The 15,648-nt window shown below is 34.9% G+C and overlaps 1 protein-coding gene across 1 annotated transcript in view; it reads right to left on the bottom strand.

The window, feature by feature from the left end:
• Positions 1-15,245, bottom strand: part of LOC123866764 — a 37,977-nt gene extending 22,732 nt beyond the window's left edge. Inside the window, exons 1-9 of the mRNA XM_045908444.1 lie at positions 15,197-15,245; positions 14,672-14,766; positions 5,801-5,944; positions 5,188-5,391; positions 4,650-4,748; positions 4,331-4,471; positions 3,969-4,178; positions 3,543-3,687; positions 2,541-2,656 (exon numbers count right to left, since the gene is read on the bottom strand). Coding sequence (XP_045764400.1) covers positions 2,541-2,656; positions 3,543-3,687; positions 3,969-4,178; positions 4,331-4,471; positions 4,650-4,748; positions 5,188-5,391; positions 5,801-5,944; positions 14,672-14,766; positions 15,197-15,224 — 1,182 coding nt within the window. The 5' untranslated portion in view covers positions 15,225-15,245. The remainder of the gene's footprint in view (positions 1-2,540; positions 2,657-3,542; positions 3,688-3,968; positions 4,179-4,330; positions 4,472-4,649; positions 4,749-5,187; positions 5,392-5,800; positions 5,945-14,671; positions 14,767-15,196) is intronic.
• Between the last annotated feature and the right edge of the window lie 403 nt (positions 15,246-15,648).

Below are 15,648 nucleotides of genomic sequence, written 5' to 3'. Positions count from 1 at the left end.
AATTTTTAATTTACACTTGTTAACAATAAAATCAAAATAGATATAAACTAGCTGTGACCGCGACTTCGTTCGCGTGGAATAGTGACCGCGCTTTATATAGCCATGGACGCTCGGGCGCGAGGCGTGTAGTACGTACTCTGTACGTTAAAAATGTTCGCCGTGATTCTTTAAATTGACATAACTTTTTTATTTATGAACCGATTGACATGAAATATACACTAAATGTTAAGTGCTTACTACAATATATTAGTGAAAACCGTATCTAAATCGAATAAGCCGTTTCTGATATTAGCGTGCACAAACACACAGACAAACAGACAAAAAAAAATAATTACAATTTCGGGTTCGGCATCGATATAAAAACAACACCTGCTACTTTTTTTTATATATTTACATTGTACAGACACCACTTTTCTACAATTTTATTATATGTATAGATTGACAGGCTTTAGGATGCTACTTTAAGATTAAAGTGGTTCAAAATAAAGCTATCTTAAATTGTGTGACCATCGATTTAATATAATGCGTGTAACAAAATATCTAAGTAATTCCAAGATGAATTTTGCTGCAAGTATTGCACATAAATTCAACGTACAGTTCAAAGCAAAGGGGCGACTGCTTTATGTGACGGTAAAGTAAAATGCATCCATTGCAGAAGCGCACGGAATACTTACACACACTGTTTACAGCTTTCAACGACACCGCAGCAGCTGCTCTGTTAATACAGTGGTGGTTTACCCATTATTTTGTTGAAAGCTTGTTTAAATAGCTGCTAGAGATGTGTGCAGTAGAAGTTTGGTTAGAACCTCCTACTTATACTAAACTAGCGACCCGCCCCGGCTTCGCACGGGTGGACATTTATTTTTTCTATTTTCCGGGATAAAATATAGCCTATACGGATTCGGAAGAATTCCTCTAAGTAATGGTAAAAGAAATTTTGAAATCGGTCCAGTAGTTTTTGAGCCTATTCAATACAAACATACAAAAATACAAAGGTTTCCTCTTTATAATATTACTAGCGACCCGCCCCGGCTTCGCACGCGTGTTCCGGGATAAAATATAGCCTATACGGATTCGGAAGAATCCCTCTCAGTAATGGTAAAAGAAATTTTGAAATCGGTCCAATAGTTTTTGAGCCTATTCAATACAAACATATAAAAATACCAAGGTTTCCTCTTTATAATATTAGTGTATAGATTAGTATTAGTATATTAGTATAGATTAATTAAAAAAAAATAGAAAGAGCTAGAGTTTTGAGCAAGAAATATCTCATAATACCATCATCAACGCATCGCTGGCTCACTACTGAGTTTGAGTCTTCTTTCAGAATGAGAAGGGTTTGGCTATAGTCGCCGCGCCGCCGCACCACGCCGTGCCGCGCCGCATCGTACCGCGTCGCGTCGTGCCACGACGGGTTGTGCCGCGCCGCGCAGCGCAGCTCGTGTTGTGCAGCAAGTGCGTTGGAAGTTGGGACCTTAAAGTCGTTAGTGCCGCAAGCACCGCTTTTCTGCAGTACCTAACTGCGGCCTTAAACATTGGAGAGGAAAAGTCATGTCATCACCGTTCTCTGCAGACTACCTACATAAACATATTTTTATCAATGTGATCGATGCGGTTGAATCTTGCTGCAGGCGTGACACGTAATTTCAGTACAAAAAAGTACATTGCCTGCGTCTCTTGCAGCTATTAAACATTTTGCGGGTCGTCGCGAGCGGTCTTATCTCGTTAAAAAGCTCGTATCTACTTTAAAAAGCTACTATTTATGAAATAATAACCGCCAAAGTTTTAATCTATACTAATATTATAAAGAGGTAAAGTTTATAAGTTTGTAATAAGTAGTATTAAGGTAGGAAGTAATTTCTGGAACTACTGAACCAATTTTGAAAATTGTTTCACCAAGAGAAAGTTACATTAATCGTGCATACACATAAGCAAATTTTACTTTTTAAAAATCAGAGATCCTAACGAAAATTGTAACCCATGCGAAGCTGGGGTGGGTCGCTAGTTTTATATAAATTGGATGTCTCTAACTCCTCTAAGAATAAGTAAGTATAAGGCGTCCTCCAGCAAGATGGATCGACGATATAAAGATATAGAGATAAGCTAAGGCTATAGATGAGGAAGGCTGAGTCACAAATAGTCTATAATAATAATAATTTAATGTAACGTTAAAAATTCAAAGAGCTGGATCTGCGGTAAAAAATCATGGAAGTAATTATTGATGCATATATTTTATTATTGTATGATATTTTTATCTGTTCAAAATGTAAACATCAAATTATAAAAACTGTTATCTCTTAAAATTGCGTGATTCTTGCGATTTGAAAGTTGTATGTTGATATAAAAAATATTATTACCTACTGATAAACTCCATATTATAGAATAAAACACGTGTATTGAATTAGGATTTTTATTTCAATTTTAGGTATCTCTGTTACTATGGTAATCAGCACGTCTTTACGTATTGGACTCTGTATATCTCTGTTGTTATGCGATTAAGATATGCGTGTCCTAAACATTGTATTTTCTTAATTGTAGAAAACTCCACTGAATAAAGTATTCTTTCCTTCGCGTAGGCAAAATATAAAAGGGTGATCAGCGAAAAAAATGTATCTACGAGGTGCATTCATTAATGAAACGTAAAACACGCCGAATTCTGAAAGGAAACGGAAGATAAGTAGGTACATAGAATTAATCGACGAAGAGTAATAATCAAAAGTTCATAGAAAATTCCGAGGACCAATATCATGTATGGTTCATCATCATTATCATCAACCGATCGACGTCAACTGCTGGACTTAGGTCTCTTATAGGGACTTTCACAAGCCGAGGGGGTCCATTCCAGTACCTTGGGACCCCAACGTTTCCGAACTATGTGCCCTGTCCATTGCCATTTCAGCTTCATTATCCGCTGAGCTATGTCTGTTACTGCGGTTCTCCTACAGATCTCCTCAATTCTGATTTGATCACGTAGAGTAACTCAAAGCATAGCTCTCCCCATCGCTCGCTGAGTGACTCTGAACTTTTTATGAGGCCTATAGTTGGCGACCATGTTTAGGATCCATATGTCATCACTAGCAACACCTAGGCTCCTGCGGTAATGGAGCGGTGCCGAAGAGGCATGATGATGTGAAGCAAGATCTCAGTGATTCTTAGTTATTCGTCAATTTGTGACAGCTGTCACCCTCCCGCCCCGCTCCTCTACAGCAAGAGTCTCCTCAGTTATATGCTATGCCTATAGTAAAAATTTTGAAAACGACATCTATACTAATATTAAGTATAAATGCGAAAGTGTGTCTGTCTGTCTGTCTGCTAGCTTTTCACGGCCCAACAGTTAACCGATTCTGACGAAATTTGGTACAAGGTTAGCTTATATCCCGGGACGGACATAGGCTACTTTTTATCCCAGAAAATCAAAGAGTTCCCACGGGATCTTAAAATACCTTCATCCACGCGGACGAAGTCGCGGGCATCCTCTAGTACTTTATATTTGTCACAGTATGCGTATTACTTGTAGCAACAACCAATGTGTACGTTCTTACCGTTTGCAGCACCAGCCTCAGCGCCTTCTTCGTTAACTTCAATAAAAGCTTTCTGTTTAGCGGAGTCTATATATAAATCACCAGCGTTTTGTATGAGTTTCTTCAACTTAGCTGAGAGTGGATTAAATATCTTCGTAACATTCATCTATAGGACAAAAACTTGCATTTTCTTTATCAAGAAAATTAATATGACCAATTGTGATGTTCAAGCCTCAAATATTATGAATCAGTCAATCTTTAAATTGTATAGCAGGAAATACTGAATAAATGATAAAACATTGTTGTTCAGCTCAAACCACAAGTCTAGAAACTGCAGATTTTGCATAATTGCAAAAATGGTTTTCGTTATAACGTTTCTACTTAAAAAAAAAAACAGATTTAGCAAATATACCTTGCGTATGTTGTACAAACTAATAACTAACTTACTTTAATTAAAACATCTTTAAGATCGGTGGTCGTTTCAATTTTGAATTTTGGTAGAGACAGCTCAACTTCGTGTTCGGTCATGTTTTTAAGAGCATTTTCTAAAACGTCTGGGTCTTTAAGTATTTGCTTGACTTCATTAATGCCTTCAATGTCCAATGGAAGAACAACTATAAGAGATGATTCATCGCCTTGGTAAGGTATTTCGATAATCTGAAATTAATTAAGGTATTTAATTTACGCGTGCCACCCACTTTTCACTAATTGCTATAAGCTCGAAATTTTATCGATCGCAATATAAATTATATCCTTAATACTAGTAGGCATAGTTTCTTCTTCTATTTGCATGCTTCAAAACAACTTACTTTAGATTTCAATTCTTCGCTTTCCCCGTACATGTAGTCTCCATTTCTGTGCATCATTTGAACATTGGTTGTTATGTTCATACTTTTGTAGAACACTCTTTCAATAGTTTTATCTTCATCAAATTTATTTTTCCAAGTCCCCTTTAAAATAATAATCAGTATTGAAAATTTCAAAGATTTTTAAGAAGCTATGTCAAGAAGTTTAACCTAAAATAAATATATTTCAAAAGCCACAACTTTCAAAATAAATACAATTTTATTAAATTTATTCGATATCGATATTTGGTTTATTTTAAGACAATATATAAACCGTGCAAACCTTGAAGTAAATGGCGTTTACTAATAGTGCTCTGATATCTGCAGTAAGGGAGGCAGGATCAACTAAATCCTTAATTCGATTGTTGGTTTGCTCTTCCACCTAAAATGATAAACAATAAAGTTAATTCTGATTGCACCCTAATCGTAAAATTAATATTTATATTTCACGTAAACTGAAACTATTTTATGGTAGGAAATAAAGCCATACTATAGTAAATATTATAAACGTAAAAGTTTGTATGTATTGATGGAAGTATGGATGTTTGTTACCCTTCACAAAAAAACTAATCGACGGATTTGGCTGATATTTGGAATGGAGATAGATTATACCAGGATTAATACATAGGTTACTTTTTATCCCGAAAAAACATTGAGTTTCCACGGAATTTTTACAAATCTATATCCATGGGAACGAAGTCGCGGGCATCAGCAAGTTATACAGTTTCATATCTAAACAATAAAGTATAATATTAAAATGTCTTTAGGTATATGAAAATGTTAGTAGAGATTAGTTTTCGAAAATAAACGTATATTATTACCCAGGTGTTCACTTTGTTAGCAGCATTTTGACTATCTCCGAAATTCAAGCTTTGAACTTCGGATCCAAAGGTGTCTCGTGTTTCGGCAGCAAATTGACTGTTCAGCTCATAGTTTTCAGCAACGTATATTTTACTTGCAGTCTTTAATGTTACTCCGTGTATAGCTCGCACTTTAGTGTTGATCCGGGAAAATACTTCCTTTGTCTTAGAGTAACAAATAAATGTATTTAGAAAATTTTGAATTTTCTTCATTCACATAAGTAGTTAAATAATATCGTAGTTGACAGCAAAAAAATTTTTTGGGCTAAATTAAATAATGACAAAGCATTACTTAATTAAACTAAGATAAGTAAGGTAAACGTTAAAATAAAGTAAAATAAATCATTCTACCAATGCTTAGAATAATTTGAAGCCAGAATTCTACAATCCACACTGTCAAACTAACCAACCAATCAAAGACAAATACATCAGCTAAATTTTTACAATTTTACAATTCTTTTACTATTAGAAAGCTACTTTATCCAGAACTATATGCTATATAAATTACATATTTACCATGGATGAAGACGTGGGCAAAAGCTAGTGATAAAAAAAGTAGATAGATGATAGTTACAGTGTTGTCATCAGGCATCCCTATGGTGTCCAGCAGTTCATCGTGTGCCTCGTCCACCGAGGCCAAGCTCAGCTGAGCGAGTGGTGTCAACACTGAGTATGCAGATAAGACAAAACTTTTCTCTGGGTTAGTATTTGCTACTTCCTGTGATATTTAAATCATTTTTTAAAAATAAAACAAGTTGAGTAAAATAAAAAATACAGGACTACTATAAAAACGTTAAACGAATAAAACAACAATTAAGTACGTAGACTTACAGAAAACATTCTTGATGAAAATTTATTGTTTCCTTCATAAAACAAGTTTTCAAGCTGATTTTCGTCGCTCGATGCCTTTGCGGCTATCGCCAAAACTGTTGGAAAACCTTCATTTTATAACAAGTAAAACAAAATACTTTTCAAATATTAAATAGGAATAGACCGCGTGCCAACAAGCGCAGTGTGGGATGACCTTCAACTGATGGCCTGACGATCTTAAGAAGGTAGCGGGAAACAGGTCCTTATACATCCAGGCGGGAGACCGTGTGTGAGATGAAATCGACACCTCCCACGTAAGTTGTTGTATCCCCAAAACTACAACTTTTCAGTAGAGCGTTTTAAAGATATAAATTGAAATTAAAGCTCCATTTTTCAATATATTTTTGTGAAATTCGTTATTTAGTTATAGTTTACAGTACTTTCACATATTCTGAAAGATAATTTATAGAAATACTTCACATTTCTGAGATTTTGTTCATACAACATTTTACGGCGTGTTTCATTTTTGTAAAATGTTGTATAAGATACTTACAACAAATTACGCTGGAAAAAACGGGTTGAGTGTCATCGTATGTGTTAAATACAACAGTGTACGTCGTTTAATATTTTAAAAAAATGTAGTATGTGTAGTCCGATTCATCATTTCCAAGCAATGGATGTCCACTACTGGACATAGGTCTCTTGTAGGGACTTCTATATGCCACGGTCTTGCACCACCTGAATCCAGTGGCTCCTTGTGACTCGTTTGATGTCGTCTGTGCACCTAATGGGAGTCTGTCAACGCTGCGCCTTACAGTGCGAGGTTCCAGCACCTTGGGACCTCAACGTCTATGGGTCCTTCGAATTATGTGCCCCGGCCATTTACACTTCAGCTTCGCAACCCATTTATGCCGGTTACTCTAATTTTCCTACCGATATCCACATTCCAGATTCGATCACGTAGAGAAACTTCAAATATAGCTCTCTAATTACACGCTTAGAGACTCTGAACTTTCTTATGAATTCCATTATAATATGTGACCATATTATCTCGGATCCATAATATGTCATCACTGGTAACACGCACTGTTCGAAGACTAACTTAGTTTCCGTACGCTGCCGCCGAGTCGGATTCGTTGGCTGACCTGTTTCTTGAAATTGCACTTACCTACCTGGTTCCAGGCTTACACACTTTTCTATAATTTCGAGTGCAGAGCCCTCAACGATTACTGGGTGGGCCGAGACATAAGAATTAGACATAATTTTCGTCTTACTCATATTGTTCATTTTCAGGCCCATCTTTTGTGAAACTTTGCAAAGGTCATTGAGCTGTAAATGTAGAAACTCTGGGAAACCTAATGAGGTTTCCCAGAGTTTCTGCGATAGTGACTATGTCATCGACAAATCGAAGGTGAATTTCTTTTGATGTTAATGTCAAGTTTATTCCAATCCAAGCTTAAAGATAAGGACGTCTTCCAAAGCAGCGGTAAAGAGTTTCAGAGAATTACGTCTCAATGTGCACCCTGTCACAGCAATTGGACTGGCCTAGTCTGGTCCTATATGTCGACTGACATGGTGTTTTTGTACAGGATTCTATTTCAGCATTTATATGAACAGGCAGTTGTTTCAGCATCTCAATAGCGACCTTAATACAGCCCCAGTTTCTACCAAATCAAAAACTTTCTCATAGTTTACAAACGCTTAGCAAAGAGGCAGATTATTATAATAGCCTTCAGTTATATTATGCATAACATGTCGCAGCTTATGAATGTGACCTATAGTGCTTAAGATTTTTCAGAATCAAGCTTGTTAGGGATGCTGAAAGTCATCGAACTTATTATTGTGACGATTCATAACGACTTACGATAACAACAGCTTATAGACATGGCTTAGCAGCGAGATGAGTCTATGACTCTTCTTGAGTAATGTTTGTAACTTTGTAATTTCGTTATGCAATGAACTAGATTTGAATATAAGATTCACTAACCTTTTGTGCCCACATTGCAACAAATAAACCATTACTTATTATTTATTACGGCATTATCGCCATGACGGGATTGAAAATCCCGTCATGGCGATTGGAAAATCACTGAAAGACCTTAAGTAATTCTACTGTGATTCTGATATCACCGAGCGAATTTTTATCCTTGAGTTGTTTGAGAGCCATACTTATCTCGTATATACTGGCATCTGGGATATCTTGGGTATAGTGTCCCGTCAATTTAGCTCTGGGATCTTTAGCCAAATCTTCAACAAGTCTTTGTATTGTGGTGTATAACTGTCCATAGAACTTCTCCACTTATTTCAAGAGCTTAAGTTTAGCTGAAATGAGGTGTTGTCAGTTTTTTGTCGTATCAGCAGGCCCTGTTTAGTAGACAGACCTTTCGTGAATACTTTTGAGTTCCTGTTCCGCTCTATGGTATCTTTAAAACGAAATTAAAGATCCATAAGTCAAGTGTTTGTACAATAGAGATCTGCTAGTAGGTAGGTGCATTTGCTGAAGACTACAGTATCATTTCTGGCCTTTTTCTGGCCATGAGCTTTAAAATCATAAAAAATATTTGTTATTTTTGGACGATAGGCCGTAAAGAAATTGGACTCCACCACCTGGCAGGTTCTACCAACCTATTTATTGGAAAGGTAGGCTCTCAAATAATATATTGTAATAGTGATTTTTTTGTTAATTATATGGTAACCTAGTGGTATGATGAGCCGATTAGTTATTTCATTGACTACCATAGGTTTACGTCGCCATCAAACTAAATTTTAACATAGTTTTATTGTATACAATGTCGTATGTAAGAAAAAAAACAATATCATAGCAACGTAAAATATAGCATGTAATCATACAACAAAATTTTGAGAAATAAATACCGAAGTAAAATGTTGTATGTATCACTTAACACAAAATTTATTATAATTCTGCAACGTAAACGGTTGTATGTCATCATACAATACTGTTTTTGGGTGTCCTCAACGACGTAAATTGTTGTATGTAATCTATACAACAGTTTAGCTTGACATCACTATTAAATTACTAAAATACGATAATGAAATAAAAAAATGCAAACACAACCGTGACATATCAGTGTCTTGAGTTACAAACATTTCATTTGAAGTCCGGCGTGATCTGTTGTATCTGTTACATACGAGGCGCAAACGTACGACTTCACCCCGCATAAAACGTTGTATAGGTCGATATGATATTTTACGTCGTCCTCGTTTGAAAAATACAACATTATACGCCTCATAAGTGCTTTAAAAAACAACATTTTTAGGATTTTTTTTAATTGAACATATAAAATAGATAAAAATAGACATTGTTATGTAAAAAACGCAAAATGGCAATTTTGTGGCTTACAACAACTTACGTGGGAGGTGTCGAAATAAACAACATTTTATTCCGGAAAAATCAAGCCGGGTTTGAGTTCTTGCGGAGTTTTAAAAAAAAACTTGATTCGCGGGAATAACTTTGGTTTAAATATTATCCTTATTAATTGGATTATATTATAATTGGAGTATCGCACGTGGCAATTTACATCCGTTCTTCTCATTCCGAGGGGGGGATTCGAACTCAATGGTAGGACGTCGATGGGTTGATCATGATGATAGTATGACGGGGCAATTACATAGTAAGGCACAACGTAATAAGTGGACCTTGTTGCGAAGCGTCTTTCCAGATTAAAAATCGTAATAGCTTTATTTATCTTACGGCGACACCGCATAATATTGTTACCACGTTTCCTTTAGGTTTCTCTTTTTTTTAATTTATATCTTATGTCAAACTACATAAGTGGATTTTAAATATTATTATTTAAAAAAAAACTCGTCCATCTGCATGCGTCGGCATAGCAGTATATTTTTAAGAATAAATAAAGCAACTTACAATAAATAAAATAAAATGTCTTCATTTTGGTAGACGACTCTGTCGGGCAGCTATTCAATACTGAATCATCTAAATTGATTATTATTTCTTATATTATACCAACCTATTATCTACGAAAAGTATTATTAATAAATTAGGTACTAAAGTTGGTAGTTACTCGTGCTTATGAGATCAGTTTTCATCAACCGATTCATACTTCGCTGTGGGAAAGATATCAAGATCGTACAAGGCATGAGCTTTTTATTCATTAGCTCAATATCCATTTTACCATAGTAATAATATTAAAACGCGAAAGTGTGTCTGTTTGTCTGTCTGGTAGCTTTTCACGGTCCATCAGTTAAACAGATTTTGACAAAATTTGTTACTGATACAGCTTATATCCCATGGAAAAACATAGGCTACTATTGATTCTAGAAAATTAAAGAATTCCCACGGGAATTGTAAATAACTTTATGGTGGGTGAAGGTTCGCTCATCAACTAATTAGTACAGATATAGCTTGCATCCTGGAGACCGACACAGACTACTTTCATCCCGGAAAATCAAAGAGTTCCCACGCAATTTTTAAAAAACCTAAATCCACGCGGATAAAGTCGCGGGCATCGTCTGATAGGTATATAATAATAAATTATAGATAGTAAGAATACGTCTATGATTCATTGCTTTAGGAATGCCCACTACGTAAGCCTACGCGCCACGCAGTCTTTGTCAATGGAAATAACTATTTGATAAGTTTCTAAGATATAAAATAAAACACGTGTATGAGATTATTATTGTTTATTGTGATAATAGGCTAAGGTCTAGCAACTAACGGAAAAATAGGTAGGTACAGAATTTTTATTCGACGGAACGATTGAAATTTTCGTTAGTAGAGATGTTATAGATGTTAAATAACACATCTGCGCTAATTTTATAACATCTCTGCTAATCATTTAATCACATTGTAGCAAAATTCTGTGAGCGGATACCAGCGTAGAATTCTGATAGATTTTCCCTCATTTTTCTTTTTGTCTTTTCCTTTTAGTTTCTGCAAATAATGAACTAATTTTAGGTTGGAATCTATTCAAACGACTTGTGCATTTTATTTTAATCCATTATGCATTTATAGTATGGATATATAAATGTCTGACGGTTTAACTCATGTGTTAGGCGGAGTATGTCCGTCTAGAATGTGAATCCACTTGCTCACATCTCAGCATCCCTCACAGCGTACGAGTACCTTGTGTGTCTTGCGTGTCGCAACACGTGCAGCACGCAGATAGCCCGCAGTCTCCTTGCCACCGCATCGGGAGCAGGGGTCCATTGAAAAAGGACCCCGGACGGATTTGAAACTAGTCAGGCATATTCCAACTAACACGTGAGTTCAGCCGTCAGACATTTATATTGATAATGCATATCACTCACTAGGGATATACCTAATTATAGAAGGCTCCGCTGAATATAGTGTTCTTTCCTTCACGCAAATAGAATACGAAAGGGTGATTGGCTAAAAAGACGTATTTAGGGCTGAAATCTATCGATGCGTAACCGAACACGGCGAATTCTGAAAAGAATGAAAAATATATTATCTGTACTTTATGCAAAGAATGATTCTAAGAAAAGGATATTCGTTCATCGCATAGCTTAAAAAAAATCGATTAAAATCGTAAATGAAATGTTAATAATTTAATAATGTAGCTAAGTAAAACTATATTGAAAGTCGATTGTTATTGTAAATTATTATTATTTTTTAATTTTTTAATTTGAAAATATTACTATGATGAAACGTAAATATTGTAGGTTAAAAAGCGTTTGTTGAAGTAGTTAGAACATATTATTATGGAAGAAAGTAATAATAATGTTCCAAGGTATTTAAATAATAGTTTATTATATTCCCATATTATTAATCTTAGTTTTTAATAGGAAATTTATTGTCAGCAACAGTTGATCTATGATTTCTTAATATTTATTTAGTGTGTGTATGGTTACAAAAGCGCCGGACGATCCTGCGGGCGGGGGGAAAGACACGGATGAGGCTCACCAAGAGCTTTAGTATAGCGTGTCGTGCTTATAGACCTTAGTCCTGCAGTGGACTGTAACATGGATCAACAGATGATGATGATGATAATGTGTATCGTAGCATCGTAGCATTCAATGTGTAAGTATTTTCTTACCGTTTGCAGCACCAGCTTCAGCGCCTTCTTCGTTGACTTCAATAAATGCTTTCTGTTTAGCGGAGTCTATGTACAATAATTCATCGGTGGTCTTTATAAGGTTATACAGCTTAGCTGTCAGTGGATTGAAAGTCTTCGTAACATTCATCTAAAGGACAAAAACTTTATTTATCAGGAAAAACAATATGACAAATTAAGTTTATAGAGACGTAAGTGTATGTAAGAGTGTAAGATATTAAGTCAGTTATAAACTAACTATAAATAAATATAAATACGCCCATTAGTATAGCTTGTTTCATACTTTCTAATGCACAAACATACGTCACTAAAAATAAATTATTCAGTTTATATTGGTTGTGTTATATTAGCAATTTACTTACTTTTACAAGAATATCTTTAAGATCGGTTGTCGTTTCAATTTTGAATTTAGGTAAGTACAATTGGACATTGCGTTCCGTCATGCTTTTGAGAGCTTTCTCTAAAACGTTAGGGTCTTTAAGTATATCTTTAACTTCGTTGATGCCTTCAGTGTTACGAGGAAGTACAACTATTAGAGATGCTTCTTGGCCTTGGTACGGTATTTCGATTATCTGAAATTAATTTTTATAATATATAAATAAGCATATCAAGTTATGTTCGTCAAATTTTTATTATTATTATCAGCTGCTCCTTGAACTATGTGCCCTGTTCATTGCCAATTTAGCTTTGCAACCCGTTGTTGTTGATGTCAGTTACTTTGATGCTTCTATGAATTAACTAATCTCTGATTTGATTACGTAGAGAAACTCCGAGCATAGTTCTCTACATTGCTCATTGAGTGACTTTGAGTCTGAGCTTTCTTTTGAGGCTATATGTTGTCTTTGGTGTAGGATATAAATACTAACAATTTTATATGTAGTTTGACACTAATACACAATACTCCTCAGCTTCCTTTTTTAAAATAGATTTAATATCGGCAGCAAAAATAATTTCATTTATTGATTTGAATTTAGTGGTTCATTAGTAAAATCCTTCCAATAGCATTCTTCAAAATACTTACTTGAGATTTTAATTCTTCGATCTCCGCATACTTGTAGTCTCCTTTCCTGAACATCATTTGAACTTTGGTTGGTAAATTTGATTTTTTGTAGAAATTACTTTCAGCAGTCAAACTTTCTTCAAACTTTTTGTTCCAAGTACCCTATAAAATTGAAATAAAAAGTGATAAAGGAATTAACAGAAACAGGAAAAGAATCCTTAACTTTATATATATGTTGAATTAAGTACATTTTACAAACCTTGAAATAAATAGCGTTGACTAAAAGTGCTTTGGTGTCTGCTGTAAGGGAGGCGGAATCAACTAAATCCTTAATACGATTATTGGTATGCTCTTCCACCTAAAACGAAAACAAAACAAATATAAATTTGTTTTTTTTTTACAATTTTTATACTTAGAATTAAAATTATTTAGATTGCATATACTCGGAAAAAACGATCAGTGTGTTTTATACAGTTAAAATATAAGGTATAGAGATAATATGATTAGCATTGATAAATATATTTTATACAATATTACCCAGGCGTTCACTGTATTTGCAGCATTTTGATTATCTCTGAAATTCAAACTTTGAACTTCGGACTCGAAGGTGTCTCGTGTATCGGCAGCAAACTGACTGTTGAGTGCATAGTTATCAGCGATGTATATTTTACTTGCTGTCTTTAAAGTTACTCCTTTTATAGCTCGTACTTTAGTATTCGTGAAAAAACTTCTTTTGTCTGAAAGTCACACTAATATTATAAAGGCGAAAGTTTGTATGTGTGTGTGTGTGTGTGTGTGTGTGTGTGTGTGTGTGTGTGTGTGTATGTTTGTTACTCCTTCACGCAAAAACTACTGGACGGATTTGGCTGAAATTTGGAATGGAGATAGATAATATCCTGGATTAGCACATAGGCTACTTTTTATCCCGGAAAATCAAAGAGTTCCCACGGGATTTCGAAAAACCTAAATCCGCGCGGGCGAAGTCGCGGGCATCGGCTAGTAATAAATAATTATTTTTGACATGTGATTTTTTTCATTTTTTTACATCACGATGTGAAATCTTTGTTCAAAACTACAGATCTATGGCTGTGTGATCGAATTTTTGATTTAAAAAAATAGAGTAAACTTACAGTGTTGTCATTAGGCATCCCTATGGTGTCCAGCAGTTCATCGTGTGCCTCGTCCACCGAGGCCAAGCCCAGCTGAGCGAGAGGCGTCATCACCGAGTAGGCAGATAATACGAAACTTTTCTCCGGGTTAGTGTTCGCTACTTCCTGAAATATTTAAATTATCATCTAAATATATAAAAGGAAAAGGTAATATAAATGACTGAATGACTGACCTATCAATGCACAGTTCAAATTACTAGATGGATCGAGCTGAAATTTAGCATCCAGAAAGATATTATCGTAGGCATCCGCTAAAAAGTTTTTTTTTTTAAATTGGGTTGAATTTTTAGGGGGTAAAATTGGGGATAAACTTTGTATACTCCACGCGGATGAAACCGCGGGCATAAGCTAGTTTTCCATATAAAATTAAACAAGGAATAAAGCAATAAATTAGGGTAAGGTTGACTTACAGAAAACATTCTTGCTGTTAATTTGTTGTTTCCTTCATAAAACAAGTTTTCGAGCTGATTTTCATCGCCTGACGCCATGGCGGCAAGAGCCAAAACTAATGAAGAAAATTCATTATAATAATAATATAATAGGCCTGGGTAATAAAAATTAAAAAAAATCTTGAATTTTCAGAATTTTCATAAATGATCGCAATTTTATACCAATGTTGATAATAATTTAATGTTTTTTAAAATACTTACCAGCGAGAGAATACAATAATTAACATAAAATAAATAACATAAAATTGACTAGGTATTTGAACAGTTTTGTTTTGTCTAAAATATCACTCCGTGCACTCAATTTAACATCAGTATGTTGGGGACGCGACTTTGAAATTTTTATTCATCCCAAAATCACCCAAGGCGCCTAAAGAAGTTTTTCTTCAAAAAATACTATGAAAAATTACTGTGTATAAAGTGCTGTTTTTAAATTTGTGTGAATACTTAAAACATATCTAAGAAATTGTTGAATTGAACGCAACTTACAACCAAATATAAAATATAATGGCTTCATTTTGGTCGACGACACTATCAGACCGCTATACAATACTGAATAATCTAAATAAATATAATGATCATCTTCGCTTATATACCTACCTATTATCAAAATTATTACTACTTGCATAATGGCTGACATAAGTTCTCAGCCGATAAAAAAAGAGGTAGCATTAAACTTAGGTAAAATTCGACGAGCACTTCCAGTTCTGATTAATGTTTAATTTTATTGGGTAGGATCATCGACTTATTATAATATTCATATCGATGGATAGGATTCTTATTATTTGTACCTAAGTACCTACTAGCAGCTTGGGCATGGGCACACAAGTTGGTAGCAATTTATCGACATCTCCACCGATAGACGTCTAATAGCAGGGTAGAGGTTTGTTGTGGGATTCCCATCCTTCGTAATTTTTACCATACCTACTGATGATTTTCCG

Source organism: Maniola jurtina, chromosome 7 (genome assembly GCF_905333055.1).
Source record: "Maniola jurtina chromosome 7, ilManJurt1.1, whole genome shotgun sequence".
Taxonomy (NCBI): domain Eukaryota; kingdom Metazoa; phylum Arthropoda; class Insecta; order Lepidoptera; family Nymphalidae; genus Maniola; species Maniola jurtina.
This window is presented reverse-complemented; position numbering and strand designations above follow the sequence as displayed.